Source organism: Stegodyphus dumicola, chromosome 3 (genome assembly GCF_044657685.1).
Source record: "Stegodyphus dumicola isolate Sdum_Otavi_A_Nest chromosome 3, ASM4465768v1".
Taxonomy (NCBI): Eukaryota; Metazoa; Arthropoda; class Arachnida; order Araneae; family Eresidae; genus Stegodyphus; species Stegodyphus dumicola.
The window spans coordinates 229,318,529-229,340,887 of record NC_140770.1 but is presented as its reverse complement, the minus strand read 5'-3'; the positions used below and the strand labels follow the sequence as shown (position 1 = coordinate 229,340,887).

The window sequence follows — 22,359 nt, the reverse complement described above, 5'->3', positions numbered from 1 at the left end:
AAATGAAAAAAAACTATGTAAAAATAACTGCTTTATTTTTTAGCTCACCTATTTAACTATAAACATGCAACTATTCAATTATAATGGGCATGTCAAAGTTTAATCATTCCTATAGGCTACATTGCCATGATAAAGATATTAAACTGTAAATAATTATGGTTGCATGTAAGAAATTTTAATGCAATAATACAACTCATCTGTAATTTCCACTACCAATGGTCTGAAATAAAATACAAAAATTGTTTGATAAATTCAAATCATTAAAAACCCATAGTCTCTGAAGAATAAAGACAAGGGTCATAGGCCAGCATTTTGGAAGTTCCCAGTAATTTTGAAATCAAAATCATGATTTGCAGCACAGATAATTAGTGACTGGTTCAAGAACTGCTTCATTCGAGAATACATATTCTGTATACACAATAAACAGTTTTAAATGTTCTTTTATTTGGTTAGCAATGTTCCAGAGTCCTGGCAATTAGGTCACTTAGTGCTTAAATCATAGTCATGAAATACCTCGCTTTTGCAGCCCTTAGACCCAAGCGTGATTACAGCTCTTAAGGATTATTGTATGCTAAGAACTTTCAAAGGCATATTCAAAAATACAAAAGAACAATCAAAACTGATTGAGAAAAATCTGGAAAAATTATATCACATCACAGAGTGTCTTGTCAATATCAAGGAATCAAAAGAATGATTAAATATTCCACAACAAGTATATGAAGCTGAGGCCAAAAATATAAACTAATGATGATAGAACTCTGAATATGAACATCATGATAGCTCATATTTTAACCACAGAATGAAACAGTAAAGGAAAGATTTTAAAGATATTAAAAGAGAGCAACACACACACACACACACACACAAAAAAAAAAAAAAAAAAAATCTTGAGCCATGATCATCAAAAGTTAAAACTGAAGTAGCTAAAAAAGTGTATCACAATTCTTCTGAATAAAAAAGAAATATCAAAAGTTGACATGAGAGTAAAAGCTTCTAACAAGAAAGGTCTTCCAACCTTATGCTTTTAATTTTTCTCAAATATGTAATATACATGATATATATAAATATAAATGCCATATATATAAATATTCATATATGCATATATATATATGAATGTACTGATTTAGAAATGCAAAACAATAAAAAAAATTACCTGCTAATATTCTATAGCTATCTAAATAAAATTAAATATAGAGTTTGCTCTATGGCAGAATTTTAAAATTCCACAGAATCTCCAAAATACTGTAGCATTACCACATATAATTAGATTTACATACTTTCAGTTTTCTAGTTACAACGATTTAGCAATTAATTTTTTCAATATTCTATACTTCTGTAAGCAAAAGCATTTCCAGTTTTTCATGTATTTCCAACAATTTCAACATTTATTAAAAGCAATGTTTCAAAAAAAAAAAAAAAAAAAAAAAAAAAAAAAAAAAAAACTGCAGTTCACTTTCATTTGAATTTTTAACTAATTCAAAAATTCAAAAGAATACAAATACAGTTGATTCTGCAAACTCAAAAAGAAAGATTTTAACTTGAAATTGTTAAATTCTTACAGATAAAACGACCCCCTCCAAAAAAAAAATTTTTTTTTAGTCACCAAATATCAACTTAATCTGAGGAGTCTTTAAACAGCCTAAAGAAAATACTTGTATTAATTTCATGTTGCAAAGTACTGCAGTTTGTTCTCAAATTTTTAGGCCTTATTTAAGTTACCTTATATATATTCACTTTAATGGAAATGTGTAAATATTTTTTGGAGGGAGGGCAAACTGCAAATAACTTTTATTTAACTTGCAGTCAAGTTTATCGACAAAATCTATGAATTAGGAAGATATAGGATTAAACTTTTAATTCTTAACTATGTCTTTATTTGTTGGTACAAATACATACATACAGTAGTCACCTAGACAGTATATAGTGGTTAGGGGAACTTACTACGGTACCGAAGGGCCCGGGCTTGAATCCCAGGTACGACATGGATGTTTGTAAATGTTTAGTGCCGGTGTGGCATGGCGGCACTCTAAATATGCAGCGAGCCGAAATCCTCTTGCATGGATTGGTGGGTGAGAAGGGTGGGAGACCCCGGATCCCCCCCAAGGTGCTTTCCCTCAAACTTGGGGGTGGAAAATAGAAGTCCAACCTCTCTTTAGAGTAGATTCTATCAACCATTGTTCCATGTAATGTGGGCAAGATAACAACAATACATACAATATTATCTAGATATTGTTTCAAGATTAAGCAGCCAAGCATTTGATATATTAATAGTTTCTAAAAATGAGTTGGATAACCCATTTGAATGAGATTTCACAGATATTCTGTCTAATAATGAAATGGAAAAAAGAAAATTTCAATCATATATTAGGAGACTATAAGGGATAAGCAGAAAAATTCTGGCATAATATAAGTAAAAAAATATACATTGGAATGTGTCCAAATAAATTTAGGCAAATTAAAAATTTCAGGATCTAAAAAAAATTTTGAAGAAACAGAGGACTCTGAGAGAAAAAAGTCTTGCATTTACATTTCACATGGGGAATACAAAAAAACTTCCATGCGGCCTCACCATTTGCTAGGATTTTGAACCACAATCATGTGTTTACCAGTTTTACAATTCAGCTGTTGCTCAGCTTGTACTTGGTAAATGTTATTCAATTCAGTTTACTGAATGCTAGTTGGTGTAAAACAAACTAAGGTTTTGATCATTTTCTTTTATTTTGCTGTACCACATCTGTACTATACATGCAATACATGAACATCACATTTGCAGGGTTCGTACACATTTCTGCACATGGAAATTAAGGACTTTTAAGGACCATTACTGAAAAAAAATTAAGGACCTATTAGCAAATAGCAAATTAATAAATTCAATTAAAATATTATTAATAATAAATAATTTACTTATTTTTTAACAATATTGTTAAAAGTCCCTTCCCTATTAAAATCGCAATCTAATAAAATTTCACACTTTAAAATACATGTAATTTATGCCATTGATTCTTAAACGATGTTAGGATAATTTTAAACATCTTTCCTAACAATTAAAAATCTGTGTGAATACACAAACCAATATTCTGACTAGTTTCTGCTTACTTTATCTCCTAAGTTGACAACCTCTCCACAATGTACCTATGAGGGTTTAATTGATCTGGTACCAGTTAAATAGTCCAAAAACTCCCGACAGATGTAAAGCAAGTTATCGCTATGTCTCAAAGTAACTACAAAGTCAGACAAACATTTAAATAAGCCTCTTATTTAAAAAGAACTTAAAGGCATGTTCTTATGCTACCCAATTCAATTGCAGTTTGTGGTGATGTAATTAAACAAGAACAATCAAATTCAAACAAAAAAATGTGGACGAGTGGTCAAAGACTATACAATTTAATTTTAATTTAAGCTGGCTCAGTAACTATATTGTCATAACAAATTCAAATGTCAGCAGCGATAATGCGAAGACAAAAAGTTGCAAATTATCAGAGCTGGCAGGAACTAATGCAACGAGCAAGCGGATATTAAAAACACATTTTGTCTTACACACCAAAAACCTCAGTTTAAAAACTGCCTAGATTTAATTAAAGATTTCTGTTATTCTAAAAAAATTAAATGCATTTAGAATGTATAGAAAAAGCTGCTAATTTTATTTCTTTAGTAATATGAACATTCAGAAGAAATGGAAATATATATGGTAAGGGTCAGTTACAGAGCTAGTGTGGCAGAAATTTTAGAATTTAGTGACACACCGAGCAACAAAATGTAGAAATGGCAAAACTTTTAGAATTTAGAGCAGGCACTGGAAGCAGAATTTAAAAAGGCACTAGTCAGCAAAATTTAAAAAGGCACTAGTCAGCAAAATTTAGGATCTACAGAGATAAGTTTAATATTCCACGTGATTGCACCAGGTGCGAAAATGCCTAGCGTCAGACCTGTGTATGATGCATTAAGACATATTAGATGACTCTTTTAAATTGCCAGTTTTCAATTTCTTTATTAATAAAAAAATTCCTTTCTATAATGCCTGTCCCATGTGATAAGATTAGAAGCATTTAAAAAATTTTTTCATACTTGTGTCTAATGAAAAGTAGAGAAAATAAGGGGAAGATAAGCATGTTAAGAAAAATATTCTAGTATCAGAAGTAAACCATCCAAATATTATGTTTTCATTGTTCTTCCAGATGTTCTCCAAAAAGTAAGAAATTCATTGCAAACTTTCTGCAAAATACATCCATTACGTGTTAATACCATAGAGACATTTTTCTAAAATCTTCTGGAATGGTGGGTCTATAAATCTTGCTTTCAAATCCTTCTAAACTTGTTGCAAAATCTAATGTCCGGAAGAAAAATTACGCCTACCAATTTTGTAACAGCAAACAGCCAGAAATATTTAAAGAAAAAAAAAAAAAAAAAAAAAAATAATCAGATGGGAAAAAGTGCGAAATTAATTTTATAGAGAAAACTGATGCATATTCTGAGAATTCTGAACACATGAGAAAACTCTTATCATGAAAAAATTAAAAAGAAGATATTTTTAATTAATATGTTATATTTTAAATATAATTTCAATATATTACCATTATTTTAATGATATTTATCAATGTTAGAATGCTTAAAAAAAATCGTTGTAAAATTCCCAAATCATGGAAATTAAAATTTTCTATAGAAACTGATCTTAAAAATCGCCAAATTTGGAGCCGTTCAATAGAAGAATTCACCTCCCCAAAAGCGAAAAGTTGTTTAAGAGCTCTTCATTAGAAAAAGTGAAATAATTTCGAAATAATTGTTTCACTTCTTGCTCAGAAACTCGAGCATCCCACCATTTATATTAGAAATAGGAACAAATCATAATCCATAAAATTACGGACCTTCTGCCGATTTTGGCCAAAATTAAGGACCAAAAATTGATTCCAAAAAACTTAAGGACTCTTAAGGACCGTACGAACCCTGATTTATTAAGATCGTAAGTGTTTGCAACTTTATATTTTGCTAAAATGACTACAGTATGAGACATCTCTCTACAGTAAGACAAATGATTTCTAGAATTTCATTTATTCCGACTTAATTTTTCAAAAACTAAATTTCCATCACTTTACGTCATTCTTTCATTTTAAGTTATTGTGTACTGACAATCTTTCACTTTTTTCTTCTATTACTTCTTTCACTTTCCCTCTTCATTTATCATCTTATATATATATATATATTTTTCAAAAATCAACTATCATGGCAATTTCTAAATCTTCAAACATTTTCCCAATTTAGCAGGACACCTAAGTGATCATATTCTCAAACTGTATACTCTTATGAAAATGGAATTAAGTTTAATACATGTACTAACCAAATTAATTAAAGCACTGTAAAAGAATCCTTCTGCTTCATTAATGACCTAAACATTCATTAATATTCTCTGATATAATTAATTATCATAGTTAAACTCATTTAGTACTTAAATACAGCTTTTGTTTATTGGTATCAAGTAAATTTGTTCAAATTCTGTAGAAATGGATAATATTGCACTAAACCCACTATTTTTTATAACTCCCTAGCCTCATTATCCATGCAATACAGAACTTAACCCTCATAGATAATAATGGATCACTGTAATTGGGAAACTATGAAATCCATTATTACATTAAAATTTACAGAGAACATTCCAATACACAAATGATACCACAGATTATGAGACTCATTGATGGCTGTCATTGATTTTGCTATTTGTGCAACACTGCAAGAACCTGTATGAATAACGAGGTTTTACTGCAATTGTTAAAATAAAGCATTCAGTATTAAATTTAAATGGAAGGGCATTCCAACAAATGACACAAACTCTCTTTCTCAGCAGCAAATGGCTATGAAAGGAATGATTTATATCCATGATATTATGAACAACTTATAAAATATCTTCAAAACTTTAAAAAAAAAACTGTTAAAAAATAAAAAAGATCCACAGAAATAAACTTTAGTAATATGTTAGAGAATCCTCAACCAAAACTGGCATACATTCAGAGAAACTCTCCGCATAAAGCAAATAGTAAGTCAGAAGGGCAAACAATGCAGAAAATAAAAGCTATTTCAGCTGCAATTTTAAAAATTCTTTTATTTCTAGTCACATCATTTCGTTAATAAAAGAAAATATATTGCCCCATTATGCTTCTCTTTAAATGAAAAAAAATTATCTCTAAATTTAATTCTCATGTGAATTTAATATTGAATAATGGATCTTTCACTGCATGCATAACAACAGAATTTTTGTCAACTCTGATATAAAACATTTGCTTTCTCACAAATATACAATTAAGGCACATAATTGTTTCTGTAACATTTAAGCACATTTTTTAATGGCTCTCAAATAGTTAATACAAAATGTACATAAAAGCTAACAGGAAAACACTTTAACTATACCTTAAAATAAAGCAAGATAAAAAAAAAAAAAAAAAAAAAAAAAAAGAAGAAGAAGAAGAAGAGAGAGAGGAAAGAGAGCACTAGTACAAAAATTGCATTATATAACAAATTAACAGCAAAAAAAAAAAAAAAAAAAAAAAAAAAAAGCTGCATCTAATATATGAAAAGTGCTCATGAAAATTTGTCACTTGCCATTCCTAAGTGTTAAATAAATAATAAAATAAGTATTTCATATTATATTTATAAACTTGGCATGTAAAAGAAATCTAAATTATTAAAACTTAATGTTTTGAAAAAATTAGATATTCTTTAAATGCGTCGAGTTCAGTTGAGTGATAAATACAAATAGCTTATTATTTATAGTATAGTTATGTAAATCGATGTTATACAAGTGCACCCAATATATTCACACTAGTCAGAAAACATCTATATAATGATGCATGTGCAGTAAAGCCTTGAATAAAGCAACTGCATAGGTAGTGCAAAAGCATATGAAATCACATCCATAAAAAAAAAAAAAAAAAAAAAAAAAAAAATTAGGTAAATTAAAATTACAATACAAGTTGTGATGTTTAGTTCTATTTATCTAACTGGTAAAAAAAAAAGCAAATATAATTAAATAAAAAAGATAAAAATATATATGATACATATTCCATTATATAGGCACATACTTTAACTGAATGAATAATCTTCACACTCTTGGAAGAATACAATATAAGAACACTCTTGGAAGAATACAATATAAGAATACTGCACTATATTTGAATGTGAATGTTTTTTAATATTTTTTATATTCATGAATTTTGGAACTGCTCATTATCTGACTCCATAAACTTCAAATACCCTTCTGCAGTTCAGCACTACAGTCTGCACTCAGACAGTTCTAATTCTTTTTTGTTCAGCACTTAATTTAATAAATTTAATTATTTTTGTTCTTTGATGTTATAATAAAAAATAATATACATTTACAATAAATAAAAACCACAATTTTGTATGCTAAAGTTAAAATATGAACAAGTGAACAGAGCAAATTGCACTAACAGAGACTTCTGCAGTCTGCACTCAGACAGTTCTAATTCTTTTTTGTTCAGCACTTAATGTATTAAATTTAATTCCTTGATTTTATAATAACAAATAATATACATTTAAAACAAATAAAAAACCCCAATTTTGTATGCTAAAATTAAACTGTGAACAAGTAAACAGAGCAAATTGCACTAACAGAGTAATCAGCTAAACCTAACAATTTTGATTTGACTATGTTTTTTTATTCATTTAATCCAAACCATATTAGTTTGAGGATATACTGTATTTTAATGAAAGTTATGTTAAAATTGATGTTCTTGTAAAAGTAGCAGAAAACTGTATAAACTAAATATATTCCATTATATTTATACTTTTGTATAAACTATATACTTACTTCTCAAATAAAACCTTCACGTTTATTGTTATGCAAAATTCCTAGGTATTACGTATATTACATAATAAATATATAAGCATGCTACAATTTGCTCTTTTGCTCTGTAGGCCAATCAGTTAAAAGCAAGTATTACTGCTAGTTTCATCTAAGATTCAACTCTCAGCAGGTAAATGAATTGGCTAACCAGCTAACTCACACAAACCAGCTTCCAGTAATAAAATTTAAAAAATTGCCTTCAAAAAATCTTCCATGAAGGCATCAGCCTATGGGATTAGTTACAAAAAGCCCTCTTGTGTACTGTTGTAATTAATTATCTGATCTCCAACACATATAATTTTATGCAAAATTTATAAGTTACATTATATATATAAATATCTGATATCAAATTACATAATTCTAACAGCTTATGTGATATGTGCGATACAAATTCCCAACAGAAAAATGTGTATCTATAATTCAAGAGTATAACAGGACAATTTCTTATTTCCCTTATCAAGTAAAAAAAAAAAAAAAAAAATAGTAAATCTACCTTTATTTAGTAAAATTCAAGACTGTACAATTAATGAAAATTTCTGAAATGTTCCAAAACATATATCATACAGATGAAAATGACAAAAAGTCTTGAGCTTCATTCGGCTCTCATGGAATCAAATGAACAATATTGGAAAATTGCATCTTTCAGTGAATAAATCAAAAATAATGCTGATGATATCAAAATAAATTTCCAGTAAATGTAGGTAAAAGAAAGATAAAGGCAGACATATTTTTGGAGTAAAAATTTATATAAATGCCAAATAACTGATTTTCTAATAATTCACACATGACAGAAATAACAAAAGAATTCAAAGCATTCTCTTAATCATATGAAATATAAAGGACAATAAAAAAAAAAGAGCACAAAAGTATCATAAGGAAATAAAATGTAAAATTTATCCTGCTTAAAATTAATACATAAAGTTTTACATTAACTTCAAAACATGCATACTATAATTATGAAATACCATATATAAAAATAATAAATGCTATTAATTTTATAAGCTTTATATTATATGACCCAGCTATTGCAATGTAAATATGAGGCAATCATGTTAGAAAGGCTTTCATAGGCTGTTTGTTTAAAGGAAAGTAATTCTTCCTTTTAAACAAACAGCTCTGAAGTGCTTCACAATCATTAATTAAATGTTGTAATTATCACAAAAAATATTTTGAATGAACTTGTTACTTTTCATTTTTGAATTCATCAAGATAAATACAGTTTCCCTTGTCCTAATGTTCCCCTTGTCACTTGACTTGCTTTATTTATAACTGCTTATTACATTTGAAGAGTATATTAAACTAGAAGTATTTTTAACAAAATCATATATGAAAATAATATGGTAAAAATCACTCCAGCCTGTAGAGTGGGTTTATTAATTAAGAAGAGTTTAAGTGAATATTACAATTACTTGATGTATTAAATATTAACCAGTGTGATATAAATATTAAATTAAATGTTGTTAAAATGTGATCAGTATCAAATAACTGAACATGCAACATATGCAATTAAAAGAAAAACTGAACAAAAATGCATAAACTTATTCAAAAGGTGCAAAAATATTTCTTATAAGAAAAATATATTTTATAAAATAGTATTAAGATTTATGTTAAAACTGAATGCACATTAATAATCATAGCTTAAGTTCTAAATTATGCCAATCATATTTCAAGATTTTTCAGACATAAAAATAACGTCGACTCCATTTAACTGTAATTATAACAATGGCAGGAATCAGATAATCAGATATTTCATATTAGTTCAGTAGAATTGCTTCTTAAACTATTTTTATTTTTGTGAACTATTGATAAAACTAAATTGTAATATTGTACATATGCAATTCAATACTATTTAGTTATGACAGCTAATTATTGCTTATTTAGGCAGTGAACCAATTGTTAAATTATTTGAATACCACCACTGCTACAATTAAAAATTCACTTAAAATAATTCAGCCATTAAACAAATCCCCTATTAAATAAAGATCATGTACGCTACATTCCTGAAATATCCTGCATAACATTAGAACCATTTTTTATGGAAAAAGATCTATAAAATATGCTAAATTTTTTTCATAGTATTAAGTACTAACAATTAAAATAATTTTAATGTATTATGTAAGCTCATATTTATATCACATTTAACACTTTAATATAACTAAACTACATCATATTTTGTACATTAATATTTGTACATAGAGAAAGTTAAAAATGAAATATTTTGCATCATATACAATTCAAATAAAACTACAGAAAACAGTCAAAAGAGGTTAAAATTGTTTTCAAAATTCAATTTGTATGTAAGTAGAAATACAATGAAACATATATTCTTAATAAAAGTCTACAAAGCATTAATGAGAAATACAAAAAGAACAAACAACATGTAAAACAAATACTTGAGGAGGATAAAATGATATATAAGAGCATAAAACTCAAAATATTTAATTTTATTTAAGAGAAATAATTTTTATTAATAAAATTTCATGAAAGATGTAAAAGAGTAATCTTTATATTCTGAATATGAAAATCCAAAATTTACATAAAAGTGTTTAAAATACAATATCAGTTATATAAATAGAAAACACGAGATAAATATATTATAATTCTTAAAAGCAAGGAGATGTTATATATGTTTTCTGAGCAGTAGGTACAATAAATATCCATCTAAAACTTTATGCGGAGAAAAACCACTTTCATTAATAAAATGCACCAAAGCTCCCTATTCAATAAATGACAAGATGTACAATAGATACACACAACCATCATACACAAAGGAACTATCTCCCATTTTGTAACATTATATCACAGTTGCTTCTCAAAAATAATCCATATTTATTAAAATTTTATCACAATTATTTACTTAGCTAAATGCAACATGAGCAACTAATATTTACAATATCCTAAATAGCTTAAGAATTCAAAAGCATGGCCAATGAAAAAAAGGCCCATTATAAAATCAGTTTATAAAGCATATTTTAAAAAAATTCTTCACCAACACTTTAGCCATAAATTTGGGCCATTTAATGATCATATACTGGAGTATACATGATAGGAATGATCAAATCATCCATATTTGGCATCACAAGTGCTTTCTGGAAAGAGGAAAAAACTCTTAAAGTTACAAGTGTTCAATTATGCATTCAATTTTTAGATTATACATTAGAAACTTTATCCTACATACTTTCATGTATTAAAAATCGTTATTTAAAAAACTGCATATAATTATAAAAGAATAACTACACTAATATAATGATAAACTACACTAAAACACATCCTTTCCCCATAATTCATACATACATACATTATTTTCCTTTGCATGATTTTCAGTGTAAAAATGCAACCATATATAAATGACCTATAAGAAAGTCCTACTTAATATTTCATCAGGTTAATGCACTTTTTTCCCCTCAAATTAATGATCCACTGATCAGGTAAAATTGCATTATAATGACTATAATAAAATGAGAATTCTTTTTCCTAAGGACTTCCCTTCCTAGATTTTTATTTATTTATTTTTTTAAATTTTTTTAAGCCTGTTAGAAAACTAACTAAATTATGTTTAACTACATTCTGATGTATTTCTTTTCCATCTGAAACTCTCTCTTACTAGTGTAAATATTAGCATAATTTTTATACAGTACCAGCCATTTATCATAATGTTGCACCTTCATTTTAAATTGCTTCATTTATGTAACGAATATTAAATGTTTTTTCCACCACAGTGAAGCTGAACCTTCTTCAAAGTTAAAGACAGCTAAAAGAGTTATAATGACCAATAATTTGTTAGGTTACTTGGACTATGGCAAAGCACACAAGGGCTATCTGCCTAAGAGGAAGGATGCCTTTGCTGAAAACTTTCTAAAGGAAATTGGTTTGCGTTCATACAGATATTAGGTGCTGTAAATCAAATATATTTTCCTGTTCAACATCTGGAAATGGTTTAGTCATAGACGGTGAAGAACAAACTGTTGGAGGTGCCCATGTTTTAGTAGCAGTTTAACATCTCTTAACACCTAAGTCATAATGGCCCCTAGACGACAAGAATTTCTTTATAATGTCCACTCCAGTTCTCTAAGTTAATGATAGGTCTGCTCTCAAAATTCATTAACTGCATAAAATATTTGCAGCTATGCCACAGAGGTATGTCTAACAGCCAATAATGTCTTAATGAATGAAACAAAAAGAACATTACATAAAAATAGTCTCTGAATGTCTTTTTACGAAAGAAGAGATGTAGCAATGTTATAAACTCTAATGACCCAGTATTTTATTATACCACAATTGTAAAAAATTATTTACCTGACTGAGATAGAATTGCATAAAATGTTTGGCAGAACTTTGGTACTTCCATCTTGATGCTTTATGTTTTTTGTGAATGAGTGCAATTTTTTACTCACTTTCAAATCAGAACTACACAAAATGACCATTTGATATACTATTTTTATTATTCTTTGGCCTCTAGAAGGTCATTATAATGTAACTGCTATGCATGTAAATACTATTCCCTGCTATAACATTTCTCATATACTTCATTTTCAGACCCTATGCACACTGTACCAAAAAAAAAAAAAAAAAAAAACCTCTGATGTGTACACCACATGACTTCCGTGTATGGAATATTAAATTATACGCATTTTTTCTTGCATTTCATTTAAACTTATTGGATTGAATTAAACCAACCTCGCCGACAGCGCATAAACCACAAAGAACAAATGCATTCTTTAAAATTCACTCTACCATTGTTTACCATAGCGACACTCTGGTGCTAGATTCACTTAACAGTATTAATAATTATATAACGGAAACTAAGTTAACTGCTATATAATCCAATAATTATATAACAGTTAACTTATATATTTCGTTCATATTATAACTCATAATGCACAAAATTTATATCATTTAAAGAATAGAATTATCTAATCATTGCCACATGTTCTATTCAAATACTATAATAAAGCTAGAATGATGTATAAAGGAAATTAAGCAAACAAAACAAAAAAGAAACAGTTTTTTACTGACGATTGAGTATTTCTCATTAAATTAATTCAGTTCTCACTTCGCAAGAAGGCAAAAATACATAAAAACTCAAAATATCTATATTAAAAATTACGAAGTAAACCTTAAACACTTATTTCCTCGAAAAAATTCCAGAAAGAATTAAGTATGATTTAAATGGCAATAATAAATGAATGCGTTATCTTTGTTGTTGCGAAGCTAAGTTTCTCTAGATTGGCAACAAATCCACTAGTCTCCTATTTCAAATGTAAACATCAATGGCCCCCATTAAAAAAAGGCTTAGAGGCACTTAGACAACTGTAAAATTGTTGATAATTCTAAAAATATTGCATACAGATTTACTAAAGGCATAAAAACCTTAACCGGAAGATAAAAACAACATAATACAATCATTTTTAAAGCAAAAAATATACAATTTACAAACATAGAAGAGTAAAGAAACTGAGCCGGGTAACAGAGTGGATATATATATAAATATATTTATATACGTTTGGTGTGGCTGATTGCAACCAAATTACGAGGTGCACATCTACATGTTATAGCAGTCCTATATACAAAATTTCAACGTTCTGAGGCTACTCGTTTTTGAGTTATGCGAGATACGTACATACATACGTTCGTACAGACGCCACGAAAAATTCTCTTCAGAATTAATTTTGAAGCAGTTTTATAATTTTTTTGAAGGAAAAGAGTATTTTATTCTGTCCTTACGTACAGATATCATGCAAAAACATCGTTAAATTGCATTTGATAGCGGTCAAAATGGATATTTTCGTTGAAATATGCTGCCTGAAACTTTTCGCGATTACAATACTTCCTTTTTTACTTCATACAAGGAAGTAAAAAAAGGGGGGGAAGAGGTGACAGTTCTATATCTCCCATTCTAGTGGGCTGATTGACGAAATTCAACTTGCATTTTTCATGTCTCGAAAGCACGACTTAGGATATGTAGCTTTATATATGGCACTGTTCTAATACAGGTATTTTTACATAAAATCGAACTTTTTTTTGAAATGACATGCCAATTTTTTTCCATGTTTTGATTCTACGACTCAAATTATGCCAAACAGACAAGTTTTGTAAAAATCGCATGCGTAGTTTTTAAAAAATTAGCTCTCAAAATTTTAGCTCCTCACTGTTAATTGAATTTGATATATATCTATTAATATCTCTTTTTTATTAAACTTATTTGATTCTTCCTTTCATATTTCGAAATTTAAGTTCATTCCAAATAGAATTTGCCTATTTTTTATGATTTATTTTTAAAATTTGTATTTTAAAATAATTTTTATAAATTTTTGGAAATTTTTTTTAAAATTATAACCTAGTACATGTATTTCTAAGCATAACTGCAAAAAATTAGAGTTTTTTTATTCAAAATTTCCTAAGATATACATGAATTTACATTTTGTAACGTTTTAAAACTTGGTGTATTTATTATAAGTGATAAATAACAAAAATGTGGTTTATACATTTTGTTAAAATTATTTGAAAGCATGAACGATGACTTTTTTTCCCGGTAGAGGACAGTGAATTCTTGGCACAAACTGAAAAAAATTTGCCAAGATAAATTTCTAAATTTCTCTGTAAATTTCTCACCAAAAATGACAAAATTTCATATTTAGGCATAATTTGAGTAGTAGAATAGAAATATGGGAAAAATTGCTATGTTATTTCAGAAAAAGTCCAATTTTTTGTCAAAATAGTTATGTTAGAACAAAGCTATATATAAATCTAATATATATCCTAAGCAGCAATTTTGAGACAGGGAAAAAGCATATTGAATTTTGTCAATCGGCCCAGTAGAACGGGAGATAAAACTTTTTTTTTCGCGGTGTACAAGTTGTCTAAAACTACCTGTTAAAAAAAATCAAAAACATAATTTATTTAGCAAGATAACAGCGATTCCTTAGGACTCTCTTCACAAATCAGAAAGCTGCAGCAGCATCGGCAGTGATGGTGATAGTATGGAACCAGAAGCAAATGATATATATAGCATTTCCACCAATACTTAAAGTATTAAATACTATTTATATTTTAATTATGAAGAAAATATATTTTTTTGCTTTCTTAGACCTTTTAAAAATATACTGTTATGAGCCTTTATTGGCACTAAAAGTCTTCAGACTTATATTATGTATTTTCACAAGAAAATCTGTTTCAAACCTTGCTTAATGTGTACACAGGGCTGACAAGTTTCTGCCAAAATGCTTTAATCAAAGGTTTATAACCAGTGAAAACCAACATTACGGAAACTAGTTTCGACCATAAAAGTGGCAATAACCAAAAAAAAAAAAAAAAAAACTAAGGAAATAATTTTTAAATTAAAGAGAGAAATGTATACAAATTCAGCTATAGTGTTTACAATAGTCAAAGGTTACATAACATCATCATTCAAAGATTACATGATTTAAGATTAAATTCAGAGCCAAAAAATTCAGAACAAAAAATCAAAAAATACTTTGTTGAAAATTTAATTACTTTACACTCCACAATAGGTTTATTTCATATTTATACGCATTTTTCATATAGGTGTATTTAATTTCAGTTAGGACAAGAAATACAAGTTATTCAATTTACTTACCATTTTAAAATGTAAGTACAGAGCTAAAAATAATCAGAAAAAGAAAATAATTTAGCATTTTGACTAAGATTTGCTATAAGTCCTCTCATTGTTTTTCGACCTCTATATATGCATATAAGTTTTCAACTGAATATCCTACAAACAAAGTTGTTTTTAGGAAGTTAACTGCATTCACCATTTAGTTCAACAGTTTTTTAACTTTTTTGAGCTACTGCTCCTCGGGGATGACAATTTTAACTGTTTTACATTTAGAACCACAAAAACTATGAAAGGATTACAGATTGCTAATTAAATTCTCTTTTCAACTTCTACTAATGTAATTAATTTACAAGCAACAACAAATAAAATCAAGTATGGCAGTGATAAAATATACTTTATATTTTGATATCAGACAAATCTCAATTTTGTAATTAAGGTATTTCAAAACTACACATATACATACAATTAAGGTACACATATAATAATTCTGAAAACTTTTGCCTGTAACTACTATAATAAGTAAAAATACAAAACAACACTGACAAAAATGAGACTGTGTTATGTGAATAATACCAGTCATAATATTCTCAAAACTATTAAAAGCAAAGCTAGTAAATTGTAAGCTTTTCATAACATTTCAATGTTAGCTGTAGATTAATAATCCAAAAACAATTGTTAAGCAGTCATTTGGGTCCAGAATATTTTTCTATGGTATTGTTTATTTTCTTCGAAGCTTACATGTTTAGGTGGTTCCTCTTCCACACAGAAGATATTAGCTCTAATGCAAGTCACTAGTTGTGAGTACAAGTACTTCAGTTTCTTTTTTTTTTTTTTTTTTCCCTAATTTTCTCTTCTTTTTTTTTTTTTTTTTTTTTTTTTTTTTTTTTTGCGGCACCTGCATTGGTCTAAAAGTTTTAAAAGAATTTTTCTACTTAACACCAGCTGGAGTTTGAAATACATAAACATACTTCTTTCCTAAGTTAAATCGATCTGGCTAACTTAGTAATTAAATTTATTCTCTAAATAAATCTCACCATTTTTCGTATATTTAAAAAATATATAAATTAAGCATTGACTTGCATCAAAGCTAAAATGAGATCTAAGTTTTCTATGTAGTGTATTGGTAGATATGATATATTTCTTTAATTACCTAATCTCTCCCAAAATATTGCTTGACAGATGCTGATGTAAATAATGCATTACAGTTAGAGTGAAGAGTTCAAACAAAATACTAACAACTAATTAGTCTTAATTTTAAAAATTATTTTGGAGGGGAGGAGAGGTAAAGAGTGTTTTACTAAAAATTTGCATGTTTTTTCCATGCACATAATTGACTAATGTTAATGACAAATGCAAACTGAATTAGTACAGTCAAAAGTCGTAAATTCGGACACCCATAATACAGAATGATCTATAATCCGGACCTCAAAGCTAAAAACTTTCTGCGCATGCGCCGCGTTGACACATGCGCATAGGCGTTTACGCGTGCATGTAAGACCTTTACAACTGCGCATATGCGTGTGCGCAAGCACAGAATATGTTCACGTGCGCGTTTTATGTATAACAGACGGTATAAGCTAAAATTATCTAATTATCTATTTCAGTTAATGTCGATAATTGTGTTGTTCCTTAATCTTCGAATTGGATCCGGCTTATTATTTTTTGCAGACTGTAAGAGCAACTTTATAAAAGTAAACTTGAACTTTCGATTATGTCAAATAGAATTTCCGATGCTGGAGCTCCCAAAGGATCTACAAAACAAAAGTATGTTTCGATGTTCATCCAACAAAAAGTGGAATTGCTGCAAAAAATGGATAAAGACATGAAGAAGGTGACAGAGAGGTTAGTGAAAACGAAAAAATTTCGATCGACAAGTTAGTCGGTATTCTCGGCACAGCAATTACGGGACTTGAACAGTGGAACTTTGTAACTGAACAAGAAATTATGTCTGTTTATAGAATTAAAGAGAAAGTATTATCACATAAAACGAAGCAACTTAAACAACTTACATTAAAAGAAATGTTTAATAAAGTAAACAAATAAATATTAAGCTTTTTTTTTGTAAAATTTGATACCTTTAGATCATAATTGTACTTTATTTCATAAATTACTGTTTCATATTTTTAATTTTAGAATTTCTGCATGCCATCTTACGAGATTTAAATTGATGATCTATAATCCGGAATCGTCGAAGTCCCGACGAGTCCGGATTAATGACTTTTGACTGTATCTCCTTATGCAAGAAGCAACAAAAATATATTCAAATAACTGAACCAAAAAGAATTATTTAATTATTATTATACCTACAAAATCTATTTTTAAAAATTTAGAACTTAATTTAAGACTTATAAAAAATAAATAATTAAAATAAAATAAAAAATCTGATGTGTACACCACATGACTTTCTTGTACGGAATATTAAATTATACGCATTTTTTCTTGCATTTCATTTAAACTTAATTGAATTAAATCTACTTCGCCGACAGTGCATAAACTACAATAGAATAAATGCATTCTTTAAAATTCACTCTAGTATTTGTTCACCATAGCGACACTCTGGTGCTAGATTCCCTTAAGAGTATTATATTTCGTACATATTATAACTCATAATGCACAAAATTTATATCATTTAAAGAATAGAATTATCTAATCGTTGCCACGTTCTATTCAAATGCTATAATAAAGCTAGAATGGTCTATAAAAGAAATTAAGCAAACAAAACAAAAAAAGAAACAGTTTTTCACAGACGATTGAGTATTTCTCATTCAATTAATTCAGTTCTCACTTCACGAGAGGGCAAAAATACATAAAAACTCAAAATATCTATATTAAAAATTACGAAGTAAACCTTAAACACTTATTTCCTCGAAAAAATTCCAGAAAGAATTAAGCATGATTTAAATGGCAATAATAAATGAATGCGTTATCTTTGTTGTTGCGAAGCTAAGTTTCTCTAGATTGGCAACAAATCCACTAGTCTCATGTTTCAAATGTAAACATCAATGACCCCCCTTAAAAAAAGGCTTAGAGGCACTTAGACAACTGTAAAATTGTTGATAATTCTAAAAATATTGCATACAGATTTATTAAAGGCATAAAAACTTTAACCGGAAGATAAAAACAACATAATTCAATCATTTTTAAAGCAAAAAATGTACAATTTACAAACATATAAGAGCAAAGAAAGGTAAGTTTTTTCTGTTTCTTTTACTACAACTTTTTTCTTGGTCTTAGCAAAACCCACTGTGTTTGTTTTCATTTAAATTTAATTACAGATTTCTAAATTTTATAAAGGTATAAATCTTTAAGCTTGCAGGTCCAGCCCGTATGTTATTGTATATTTAGGACTAATAGCAGACCGCTATTTATTTTTATTTTTATTTTTATCTTGATTTTTGATGTAATCGGAATAGTTTTTACATATTTTAACACCTTAATGTGTCATTTTGCGCGGACGCGTCAGGAAAATGGAACAGAGAATTGAGACTAATACATTTTCTAAGACACTTTGTCTAATTAAAAATTTTGTTGCGAAAAAGTTTCAATTGTCTGTTTTGGTGAAACGCGTAATGGAGCTAGCTTGATTCGACATTCAATTAGAAATTTTCCTTGAAAAGCTAGATTGGACTTCGAATCCAGCTAATTTACCATTTTCCGCTTTCAATTTTTATCTGATTTTGTTTGTTTTATGTTTTAACTTGTTTCATGGTTTGATTTTACTGTATTTTTTGCCATTACTAGTTTCCAACGCTTAGTTTTTTACCGTGTTTATTTTCTTGTGTAGCATAATTTCTCACCTTTCAATGACATTTTTTTTTTTTTAAATTTGTTGAACTTTTTTTGGAGCCACAGCTCCTGATAACTTTTAGGTGAGCTTACTACAATTTCTAATATATAAATATATTTATATAGGTTTAGTGCGGCCGATTGCAACCAAAATAAGAGGTGCACATCTACATGTTATAGCAGTCCTATATACAAAATTTCAATGTTCTGAGGCTACTCGTTTTTGAGTTATGCGAGATACGTACGTATTTGGTATGAATGTGAACATATGTACAAACGTATGAACATACATACGTTCGTACAGACCCCGCGAAAAACTCTCTTCAGAATTAATTTTAAAGCAGTTTTATAATTTTTTTGGAGGAAATGAGTTTTTTATTCTGTCCTTATGTACAGATATCACGCAGAAACATCGTTAAATTGCATTCAATAGTGGTCAAAATGGATATTTTCGTTGAACTATCCTGCCTGAAACTTTTCCCGATTACAATACTTCCTTTTTACTTCGTACAAGGAAGTAAAAAATGATTCACAGTTTTGCATGATATACTACTTAATATTTTAAAATATTCTTAATCTTTTCCCTCTTAAATAGTTAAAATAAATATAAGATCATAATCAGAAAATTGTGAAAATATTCTTACTTTAAATTCTTGAATTAATTTTCTCTCTATCATTTGCACAACAGCTGACAAGTTTATCTCACGAGTTCCAACTTTAGGATAAGCAGTAAGAGACAAGACAGGATCTTTCCGGAAACCATACCTAAGAAAAAATAAGATATCTTGAAGACAACTTCTATTCAAATATACAACGATTACTTTCATATTAGTATAGTAAGATATACAGAATGTTAAAAAGATAAGTTTCCATTTATCCCAGAAAGTTTCAGACATCAAAAAATGAAAAAGCACCTTCAATGAATCAAAGAACTCTCTACTGATGAGTATAATGAAACAAAATAAAATTAAGCATTGCAGGGTGCATGACAGTAAAGATTGTAACTAACAGCTTAAAATATTGATCTTTATTTTTCAGCCTTCGATTAAGTAGTTAATTTCAGCATGTATAAGAGAAATAAGATAGATTACAGATATGCTATATGTGAAGTAAATAACTCAGGATATAGATTTATGAAATAAACATGCATATACATAGTACATCTATGCAGTTTCAGGAATCTTTTTTAATGAATTCCAACATAAATGCCAAACAGTAAGCACTTATCATTATGCCATCTCAACTTGCTTTTCATAAAGTATCATCTGTTTATGGGTAGAATTTTCCATGCAGTTAATCATTTTATTTGATCCAATAAATACCTGTTGTCATGGATTCAAAAGCTCGAGAAAGAATAGCAGAGTTTTGCTGTAAAGCAGGAACACTACAACAGAGATATTTGAAATATTGTGTAAAATATATCATGTTCAAGCACTAACACAATTCAATGCTTTTTATTAGTATGGACAATTTTTAGTAGATACAAAGACGTTGATGATGAACCCAGAAGTTGTCATTCTTCATTTTCAGTCCCAAAGGGATAAGAACATCGAAAAAACTCAACAAGTTCTGCTGGAAAATCATCATCTGTCTCTTTGAATTAGTAAATTTCAACATCAATACAGACATTTCGCACAAAAATGTCTTAAAAAAAAAGAGAGGGGATGGGTTATTCTTCTCTCATCCTTCACACACTGATAGCAGAACAAAAATAAGATCATATTTCTGCTTGTTACGATTTTATCCCAACAATAGGTGTGGATCTTCATTCACACCTGTTATTCGGATCAATATTCAGAAAACTGCCAGCACAGACAAACAATATGCTAAAAGATGAATATGATAAAAGACCAAGAAGCTATATGAAAATACCAAGCCTTGTCTAGACTTACAAAGATTATTCATTACTTAATAATAAAGATTATAAAATATAAAACAAAAAGTTGACAAAAATTAACTGAGATACTGTATTTGACGGCATATAAGACGCAATGGTATATAAGGCGCACCCTTATTTAGAAGGCCACACACAAGGTAAAAAAGTTTCAATAACTTAAAACGTGGTTTCTTTCAGTTCTCACGTTTCATAAAAGCCAAATAAACAATCGTTGAATGCAATTACCAAACATATTTTAATTAAGGAAAATTAACAAATGGCACGCTATTTTGAACATGATAAGTAAATTTCAATAATGAATAAATGAATGAACGACAAGCAATCAAATATAATACAAAATAAAGCAGAAAAAAAAAAAAAAAAAAAAAACAGATTCAAGGAAAACATTGCCTATCATGAAATTAGACTTTAATCACTTTCAAAACCATAAAAATCCTTTTCACTATCATCATCATCGAAAACGAGAATATCGTCATCACTTCTGTTTCCGTCATCGCTAGTATCACCTTCTTCGAATAATGCGTCGTCTTCTGTTCCGTCAAGAGCATTACTGATTCCGCACTTCTTAAAGGACTTCAATTTTTCAATTACTTCAGCCTTTATGTCCTCCCAAGATCTTTCTACCCACTCACACACTTGTGAAATAAAGGGCCGCTTCATTCTACCTGAGGGTGTGAGGGCGTGATGTGGCTCTCCTATCCACTTGTTCCATCATTCTCGCACTTTTTCCTTAAATGGCTTATTCACCGATACATCTAAAGGCTGCAATTGGCTAGTCAGTCCACCAGGAATGACAGCTGTTTGGGTTTTTAATTTTCTCGCTTTATTCTTTATGGTTTCAGTTCTATGGGCGCTAAACGGATCCAAAACCAAAAGAGAGGGTTTTCTTAAGAGTCCACCAGGTCGCCTCGCCCATACATTCTGTAATCACAGTTTCATTCCAGCTTCGTCATTCCACCTTTCGGATGAACATGAACAATTACACCCATTGGAAGTTTTTCTTTTGAATGTGAAAAACGGCGGTAGTTTTGTGCCATTACCACAACATGTTAGAACAATTGCATATCGGGTTTCTTCATGACCTGTGGTTTTTATGGTTATTGATTTAGACCCTTTAATACTCATTCTTATTGGATGGTACATCAAATGTGAGTGGAATTTAATCCATATTTCCTATTTGACCGAGCTCAAAAGAAGTTTTCTTGCATGCATTTATAACAAACCTATGAAATGCTAGTATTTTTTCTT

At 28.7% G+C, this 22,359-nt stretch overlaps 1 protein-coding gene across 4 annotated transcripts in view; it reads right to left on the bottom strand.

Annotated features, from left to right (window-relative positions):
• Positions 1-2,358: 2,358 nt before the first annotated feature.
• Positions 2,359-22,359, bottom strand: part of LOC118200795 (testis-expressed protein 2-like) — a 71,445-nt gene continuing 51,444 nt past the window's right edge. For 2 of the 4 annotated variants that reach the window (XR_015040414.1, XM_085813881.1), the window contains exons 9-10: positions 19,859-19,979; positions 8,329-10,941 (exon numbers count right to left, since the gene is read on the bottom strand). Coding sequence is in view for 2 of the 4 variants with exons in the window: in XM_085813881.1 (XP_085670007.1) it covers positions 10,870-10,941; positions 19,859-19,979 (193 nt within the window). In the remaining 2 variants the exon portion in view is untranslated. Of the gene's footprint in view, positions 2,825-8,328; positions 10,942-19,858; positions 19,980-22,359 lie in introns of those variants that run through there. The other 2 variants (XR_015040415.1, XM_085813882.1) reach the window with 2 other exon arrangements.